Genomic DNA, 8,709 nt, shown 5'->3' with positions numbered 1-8,709 from the left:
CTGAAGGATGTGATTCATTTGGCTGGCGTTGGCAGGATGTGAGAGATCGATATTACGCTCACGCGCCCATGCCTGCATTGCCTGCCACTGTTGTGTAAGTGCGAGCTGGTTGTTTGACATGTTATTGACAACCTGTTGAGCCGGTGGTGCCTGCATTGGCCTTATCATATTTCCAGGCGCTAGTTGTCCAGTACCCACCTGCTGCTGGGGATGAGATTTTGATTCGTTCCTTTGCTGAGAACCTGATTCCATCTGCCTTTCACCGCGAGAAAACTGGTCGCCGGAAGGCTTAGACGACGAGGCCTGGGGCTGAGTAGAAGCCTGCATGGGATTCAAGTCTTGCATATTCAACATTCCCATCCGTGCATCTTGATCCTTTCCCACACTTGATGAACCCATCATTCCCATCCTAGCTTGCTGATGTGCTTTTTGTTGCTGAGCCATAGCAAACTGATAATACGCTTGCTGCATAGGATTTAAACTTTGCTGGCCCTCTTGGGAAGAACCCTGTGGTTGTGGTTGTTGTTGTTGAGAAGACTCAAAGAACTTCCTAGACTGCTGAGGCATTTGCATAGAGCCAGGAGAAGAAGCAAAGTTGGCACCTCCCACCATTCCCTGAACCCCACCAGCATGATATGCAAACATGTTTTCATTTGCGTCTGAGTTTCTCAGCTGCTGCTATATTAGAAGCACGATCATTATTAGTAACAATCAAGTGAAACAGACTCCACGATTCAGAGCAACAATTCGTGTGTAAACGAAGAATACAGCTACCCTCCTAAGAGGCTACTATTACACAATATACTACCCACAGAATTGGTTACTTTCCTTTTTCCACACTAAAATTGAATAACCGCAAGTTTAAGAGACAAAANAAAAAAAAAAAAAAAAAAAAAACAATGGCAAATGCAAAAGAAGCATTTGATCCCTACTAGTTAGTACTAAGGAACCACACACAGACTTAAAAGTTAAAGAATCCTTTACCTGCCTAGAAGCCAGCTGCTGCTGCTGTTGCTGTTGTTGCTGTTGGACAGATGAAGAAGAAGAAGAAGGAGAGGCAGCGGATGAGGTGGAGGCAGTCCGACCAGCCGGACCCATGCCCGGATTACGAGCGGGCCCTCCGCCACTGGCTCCAGATTGCATCGTTGATGAATCTAACAGTCGATACACTAGGAAACAATTAAACCCAAATTCAACGAAGCTAGAGGGAGAAGAAGAAGACAAAAAAGGTTTTCAAAAACCTTACCCAATAAATCCCTCCAAAAATAAAATAAAAAAGAAAAAAATCGGACAGGAAGCGCCCACCCTCGGCAAAGATAAAAAAGGTTCCTCAAATAGAACTTTCGACACTGAGTCGTCGTTGTTGCGCGCACACACACACCTTTCTCTCTCTCTCTATCTTCTAGATTTGCATCGAATTTGGGGTAAATCTGAAACGGGAGATGCGGGATGCAACGGTATAAACTCAGATCCCTTTGAGAAGAGATTGAGAGATTAAAAATACGAAAATAAAAATAAAAATAAAAAGGGAGGGAAACGATATCCACGGAATCGATGATCGATTCCTTTCTCTCTCTCTCTCTCGAGAAATTCACGCAGATCAGAAATTTCTCGCAGTCAAACCCTAGCTGGCTTTCGTTACTTCCCTTTTTTTTTTTTTTTTTTTTGGGAGAAGGTTGAGAGAGAGAGGCTATTACTATTTTTTTATTAATGTGTTTTTCACTTTATTTTATTTTCGAATGTGGGTCCCAATCCTCTCGATACAGTTGGAACACGGAAAATGCGTTTCCACGAGGTTTAACCTCGGTTTTCACTTTTTATTACAAACTAAGTACCCTTCTTCCCACTAATCACGATCATACACGTGTCGTTTTCCCATTACTTATCAAATGGGATTACTTACTTTTTTTTTATTTTTTTTTTTCCATGTAAATTTTACATTTCGTTATTTCATATATTTCTTTTTTTCTTCTGTAATTGGGTAATATTAAAAAAGAAAACAAACCTGAATTTCAAAATTATGCTGATGTTTGTTTTATTTTTAGCACTTGATTTAAGAAAGTTTTACTTATCTTGTAATCTAAATATCCCTATATAAATAGGGAGGTTTGTCCCCTATACAAAGCATACAAAAAATCAATACAAAAAAACCCTATTGTTTTTGAGAGAAAACTTACCTTGTTCTTTAAGAGATTTCAATTCAAACTTTAAATCTAGTTTTTGAGAGAGATTGTTAAGTGAATTTGTTTCTCTAAATTCATTGTGAGAATCCTTGGTTCTACACAAATCATCAACCATTCAGTGTATTTGGTTCCAGTTCTGATTTTTACTTCATTATTTTTACCTCTTGTCTAGCTATAGATTAGACCTTCAAGAGATAAATTACTCTGTTTTATTTATGGTACAGCTTGTGTCGTTTTCATCTTTACGTCAATATTAATTTCGGCACGCAGTTCTTTTATAAGAGACTATAACGGCGCACAGTTTTTGATATTTTGAACGAGTTCAGTTTTAATGTCGTTTAAATAATTTTCCCACAAAACAAGCAAACAAAAAAAGAATCACATTATTATGGTTTGAGAGACTTGTGAGTTTTTTTGCAAAAGCTTACTGATTTAGAAATACCGTCTTACTTCGTCTGTTGTTGTTGTTGTTGTTGTTGTTAACCTTGAAGATGATCGTTCGTTCTTCCTCTTCTCTGATTCCACTTTTTGGCCTCCTTCTTCTTCTCATCTCGAGTTTCTCCGGATTCGTCCAGATCGCCGAGGCAGGAAAGCGACGGATCGAGATCTCCGACGATCTAGACGACGTTGAAGACAATGAAGAAGACGATTCATGGAAAGAGTGGGGGAAGCAAGTAACCACCCCGGAGTTTGATCCGCCTCCGGATTTTTCCAAATTGGGATTCGATCAGATCCAAGAGGAGATGGCTAAACGGACTTTTGGACCGGTCGTCGGATTCGTCAAGCTCCGGTTAGGCGTCCCCCGTACCAAGGTAAACCAAAAAAAAATCCCAAATTGAATCGTGAATTTGTGTCCTTAAGTTATATAAGTCTCAGACGAGATACTTTACTGTTCATAATTTCTCTGAATCGTGATTTGTTTTTTATATTGATTCAATCTCAGGATATGGTGATTGAAATTGCTATGAAATGGACAAAAGTTTTGAGAACAGGAGGGATAGGAGTCAGATTCATGGCTGTAGATCGAAGCACCCTGATGTTCAACATGCAAAATGGGAAGCTAGTGACTGAGGTAAAATGCGCCATCCAAATGCTGAAACTTTGTTGTTTAGTAGATTAATCGGGATTTATCTGACATCACGATTAATCTCTTTCTTGGTGAATTTTCAATAAGCTAACGGAGTTCGTGCTGAGCCAAGAAGAAGCGTATGAGGTTAAGATAGGGAAGCAAGAGTTTAGAAGACCTGGAGATCCTCCACTTGAAGATGTTGTTGACAAACTTCAAGCTGATGAAAGGAAAGATGATGATGAAGGTGGTGATAGTAACAATAATGATCTTACCAAGGATGAATTATAGGTGGTCACATAAAGCTTTTATCTTGGCTAGTACTGAAAGTTCAACTCTTTTACTGAATCTTATTAGAAATTTCTTTGACAAGTTTGGTTTATGAATTTCGCTTAAAAAACGTAGAATACAATAAAAAACAAGGAAAGCTTTTTCTTTTTCCGATGAGTCTGCACTCATTTAAGCTTGTTGCTAAATGTGGAGAGCTCAATAACCTGAATCCTGGGAATGCTTGCTGCTTCTGCTCTCTCTTTCTCAGTGTTGTAGCCCCAGTTTCCTGTTTTGAGGCAAGTTTTTTTTTGTTAGAATAACCAGTAAGGAGAATCAGAAGAGATGGTATGGGAGAGGGAAGAGTCCACCTAGGTATAAATTCCATTTGTCTAATTCAGGCTCTTTGATGACATTCTTCAGCGTTGCAAGTCTGTCTTCCACGAAGCTGGCCAAATCAAAACAATCCATAGGATTGTAAACTAATGGTTACTATTACCACCAAGTCATGTAGAGAGAAGAATTAGTGATAAATATATGTAATGGAAGTTACTGCAGCATCAGGCCCTGATGTTCTGGTTTATTTTGAAGAAGCTTTAGCACTTCCACCTTTGGCCTGTTGAGATATCAGACAGAAAAAGAAAAAAAGAAAAGCTAGCTTAAGGGTAAAATCTGGATAAGAAACAAGATCAACGTTTATTTGGTGGACCTCATAATGATACTANAATAATGATCTTACCAAGGATGAATTATAGGTGGTCACATAAAGCTTTTATCTTGGCTAGTACTGAAAGTTCAACTCTTTTACTGAATCTTATTAGAAATTTCTTTGACAAGTTTGGTTTATGAATTTCGCTTAAAAAACGTAGAATACAATAAAAAACAAGGAAAGCTTTTTCTTTTTCCGATGAGTCNATCCTTTCCGATGGTATGATCACACCTGCTATTTCACGCAGTAATGCTTCTGCAAAGCGGCCCTGCAATTTTTCCCATCCATACTTTAAAAAGTTCAGCTCATGATAGGGACAGACGAGACAATTTGAATTGGAATGGAATCATTACTACTGCACCTGTTTCGTGGTAACAATGTAAATCTTTGAGCTGGCAAATTTGAGTGCATCTGAAACTCCTGGATAGAATCTGCATATAGCAGACTATATATATTAAAGCTATGATGAAGGTCAATGTGCTAGATAATATGTTAGTTTGACTATATGAAACCCTTTACTGTTTGTACAATATCAGTCTCAAACTTGTTTTGTCTAGTAGGATTTGATGTTGAAGACATNAGGATTTGATGTACAATATACCTATTGGCACCGATCCAAGTTGTCAAGTCCTCGTTCATCCAATCGTCTCGAACTTTGCCAAACAAATCGATCAAAGCATCTTTATCTTCATCCCAAGCTTCCATGATTACAGGCTTAATCTTTGCCCAGCTCTCCAATATCCCATCAACAGTTAATCCCTCTGCAACCTTAATAAACAAGTGCAATGCATAATCTACAAATACTAAAATACAAAAATACTCTTAATCCAAGCTAAATCTAGTAAAGAATATTCTGATTCACTCACTGTAGACTTTCGGATAGAGGGTATCTTCGTCTCCAGTAACAGTCGCACAAGTAGAAGAGTCTCATAGCCAGTTTCCACCACAGGTCTCACCTACAAACACCAACTCTTGAACCATCACACTGAACTAGAAAAGAATCTTAATTTTAACTAATTCAGATACCAACAACACTTTAGGATTAAGGGAGAAAGTAAATTACGGTATGCATCTGATCGACGATCCATTCCTCTAAAGCGGAATCAACTCCTTGGAACAAAGCAGGCCATCTCACTTTCGCAGCCTATATATATAAACAACACGGAACATATCAACGGGGATGCTGCTCAAACAATAACTAAAGTTCCAATTTTTCAAAATCAGAATCAGATGTTTCTAAAATAATCCACACGAGTTTCAGAGATGAAAAGCTAAGAGAGTAGATTTGATATGATTATTAAAGAACCTTAACAGCAGATAGAGAGCTTTCACCACAACTATCACAGAGAACTCCATCGAAGTCCAAAGCATAGAGATCTCCCATTCTCCTCTTTCTCCTTCTCCCACACTAGTTTTCAATTCAAGCAGCTGCCACACATTAGAGACGATGAATGTTTGTTTTACTCACACTCTCTCCAGAGCCAATCACAATAAGCCACGTGTTTATGACGTTTTATAAAAATCGCATATTTTTTCGCGTTGCGTTGCGTTTGCGTCAATCCACACGCATATATATATATATGTAAAGAGACCTGTTATTATCGGTGACGTACCCAATCGATTACCTCCTGCAGCCGGTCGCACCGTCAATTCAGCCGACCTAAGAACCGGTATCGCCGGTATCAAAATAATTGCTGATCTCTTCCCAGAGATTCTCAAGTCTCTCTTCTTGGAAGATATAGAAATCTCATCATCAATCTCTCTCCCGGATCCCCTTCCTTCCTATTCGTATCGTCTCTTCATAGGTATATTTCCTGATTAACCATTATTGCTTTCTCCTTTCTCAATTGTTGTTTGATTTTGTCCACTTAGGTTTTAGTAATACCTCGATTTGAGTTTAGTTGTGTAAAAGAGATGATTTTGTATCTTAGATTGATTGAACGAAGTAGTCAAGGAATTGAATTGGTTTGCGTCTGGTTCTGATGTTTTCTTACATTGATTGGTTCCAAAATTCAAATCCTTAGAATTGCTCGTGTATTTCGTTTGTCTGCATTACTGATTTTGCAATTGAAGATGTGTTAGAGAATCTATGTTTGTTTTGTGGCAATTAACCAAAAAAAGGTTTTTTTTTTTTTTTCAGTTTTATTGGATCATTGGAGATTCTTTTGGTTGAGGATGGCTAACAAAGAGGATCATGAGGAGCATCCTCCTCGTGGCAATGAATGGGAAGTCGTCTCGCTTACTTCATCAGCTTACGCTGCTTCTCCTGGTCCGTTTAACGTTGAATCAAGAGATGTTCGCAAGTATGATGCTTACTATGGAGCAGAGACTTCACGTGATCTGTACATGTCTGAACACTTTGTATTCCCACCTAGCGAGCATGAGAATTTACCCATTGATGAACATTTATTCGAGGAGGACCAAGGAAAGGATGGCCAAGACTTGTTGCTGCGAGGTCAGGGATTGTCTGATCAGTTTCATTATGAAGCTGGAGACAACCAACAGAGTATCTATGGTGAATCTGCGCTTGGCTCTTCTAGATACATGGATTCAGTCGGAAGTGAATCAGCCATGTACGAACACGGGTTACTTGATGCCGAGGCGAATGAGTACGCAGAAGGGAACTTAGATCTCCATTCTGATGCCGAGGGCGAAAAGGATGATGCCAAAAAATCAACAGACAACCTTCCTTGTGAAGCTTGGTGGAGAAGGAGAGCTATATCTATCTATTCAGGCACAAGAGAAGCAAATGCGATTTGGTCCTTATTCTTTGCCGCTGCGGTCACAGGACTCGTAGTTCTTGGTCAACGCTGGCAACAAGAGAGGTGGCAGGTTTTGCAACTCAAGTGGCAATCAAGCATCAGTGGTGAGGTAATTAATCATCTATAAACGAAAAAACTTCTGTCAAGAATCATAATGTTTTTACAAGTGGTAACCAACAAAAGCCATTCATTGACGACGCTTGTATGTTTTTGTTCCCACACAGAAGCTGAGCAGACTACTCGAACCTCTCTCTCGCTTGAAAGATGTGATTGTGAGAAGTAACCCACAAGCTGCTCTCGTGAGGAGTGGCCCCTCCAGTGAGATCTAGAGACGGAAGTATGATACAAAAAGGCCAATTTACCATTTGTATCTCACAAGAGCATAGGTAACTACAAAACTTGGTGTTGATTTTCATGAGTGCCTGATTTTCAAAAGCATCTTGCTTTCTTGAGAGCCTAGGTTGCTTCATTATCTTGTATCATTAGAATGGAGATCCAAATGCCTTCTTACAATACAAAGCTTTCTCGTTAGGTGTCAAGCGCTTGTGATAGTGTGGAAACTGGAAATATATACACACTTTTATGATTTTTTTGTTTTGTTTTGGTAATTGTCTATTTCTATTCAGTTCCATTATATGATGACTATAATAGGGGAAATATTTATTGCACAGACGTTCTGATTTGCAGTAGAGCTGACGGAATCGTACACTACTAGTAAAGAAATATAAATTGCCATTTCATAAAAATGGTAAAAATGCTGCTGAAATCACAAAATCATTTTATGACTAGCCAAAAAAACCATTGTTACGCCGATACAGAACCGGGCTTTAGCATGCGTCAGCGTCTCACTGTAGTCCAAAGTAAAATTCCGTCGTTCTTATTTGTTTCGGTAATAAACGAATCAACCAGAACCAATAATGAAAGATAATTAAGTAAGCATGTGATGATGTGCGTATGAATTGTTAGCCTCCAGAGACCAGAGTAGTTGAGTGTTGTCTGGATTACTAGTATTAATTACCATGTGGATAAAGTGACGGGGTAACTAACTATCATAATGATTCATTCATTATTTTAGCTACTTTTCAATATGGTTTTTTAGTATTTTTTATAGAAAAATCCTGTATATGGTCTTAAATGCAAAATGAGACAAGTTAAGTGACCAATTTGTTTCACCTAAATGACGAGTTTCATGTGGGACAACCCACGAAATCTAATGATTTCAATTGTGTTTATTACTTTACTTGATCGGTTAAGTTTGTTTCTAAGACTCTGGTAACCATAAAAAAGGTTAAAAACTCATTACCATTAATGTGCCATTTCGAAAAGATTTTCTAGTCATATTAAGTCATCATAGCATTTATTCCAAAACACAAAAAAAAAAAAAATTATAACTATCAACTATCAAGAATTCCTTCATGTAAAAAAGAAATCAAATAGTGCATGGGAGTACTTGATATTAATACCTAACCTAATCTAACTATTTTATTGTTTATTACTTATGTAACTTCCCCGTACGTAACTGTCAGATTCATATCTTAAATCTGATAATTAATTGTAAGCAAAAATATTATTATTTATGCGGTCTATAAAAGTATGTTTTCTTTGCCGTTGATGGGAAGGTAACCTAATTAGATAACTTATATTCTCTGTCGATTTGTCCTTTCTCTAAAGTTTCAACTTAAATGTTGCATAGTTAACCACAAAATTACACGAACATATGTT

The 8,709-nt window shown here is 38.1% G+C and overlaps 4 protein-coding genes across 4 annotated transcripts in view; 2 read left to right on the top strand and 2 right to left on the bottom strand.

Annotated features, from left to right (window-relative positions):
- LOC104784436 (ATP-dependent helicase BRM) overlaps positions 1–1,683 on the bottom strand; it is an 11,932-nt gene extending 10,249 nt beyond the window's left edge. The window contains exons 1-2 of the mRNA XM_010509462.1: positions 985–1,683; positions 10–675 (exon numbers count right to left, since the gene is read on the bottom strand). Coding sequence (XP_010507764.1) covers positions 10–675; positions 985–1,143 — 825 coding nt within the window. The 5' untranslated portion in view covers positions 1,144–1,683. The remainder of the gene's footprint in view (positions 1–9; positions 676–984) is intronic.
- LOC104783174 lies at positions 2,516–3,686 on the top strand. Its single transcript, XM_010508291.2, has 3 exons — positions 2,516–2,995; positions 3,127–3,255; positions 3,358–3,686. Exons 1-3 carry the CDS (start codon positions 2,675–2,677, stop codon positions 3,538–3,540), a joined length of 633 nt encoding a protein of 210 aa, XP_010506593.1. The 5' UTR covers positions 2,516–2,674; the 3' UTR covers positions 3,541–3,686.
- Positions 3,576–5,748, bottom strand: LOC104783176. Its single transcript, XM_010508292.1, has 9 exons — positions 5,532–5,748; positions 5,289–5,369; positions 5,092–5,181; positions 4,827–4,993; positions 4,587–4,656; positions 4,415–4,493; positions 4,070–4,133; positions 3,888–3,964; positions 3,576–3,805 (listed from the first exon to the last, which is right to left on the bottom strand). The coding sequence occupies exons 1-9, from the start codon at positions 5,607–5,609 to the stop codon at positions 3,705–3,707; spliced, it is 807 nt and encodes a 268-aa protein (XP_010506594.1). The 5' UTR covers positions 5,610–5,748; the 3' UTR covers positions 3,576–3,704.
- LOC104783173 (ATG8-interacting protein 1) lies at positions 5,848–7,589 on the top strand. The gene is made up of 3 exons (XM_010508290.1): positions 5,848–6,030; positions 6,366–7,096; positions 7,212–7,589. Exons 2-3 carry the CDS (start codon positions 6,401–6,403, stop codon positions 7,314–7,316), a joined length of 801 nt encoding a protein of 266 aa, XP_010506592.1. The 5' UTR covers positions 5,848–6,030; positions 6,366–6,400; the 3' UTR covers positions 7,317–7,589.

The sequence above is a fragment of the Camelina sativa genome, chromosome 4 (assembly GCF_000633955.1).
Source record: "Camelina sativa cultivar DH55 chromosome 4, Cs, whole genome shotgun sequence".
NCBI lineage: Eukaryota > Viridiplantae > Streptophyta > Magnoliopsida > Brassicales > Brassicaceae > Camelina > Camelina sativa.
The sequence above is the reverse complement of the archived record's forward strand: the minus strand, read 5'-3'. Positions and strand labels throughout refer to the sequence as shown.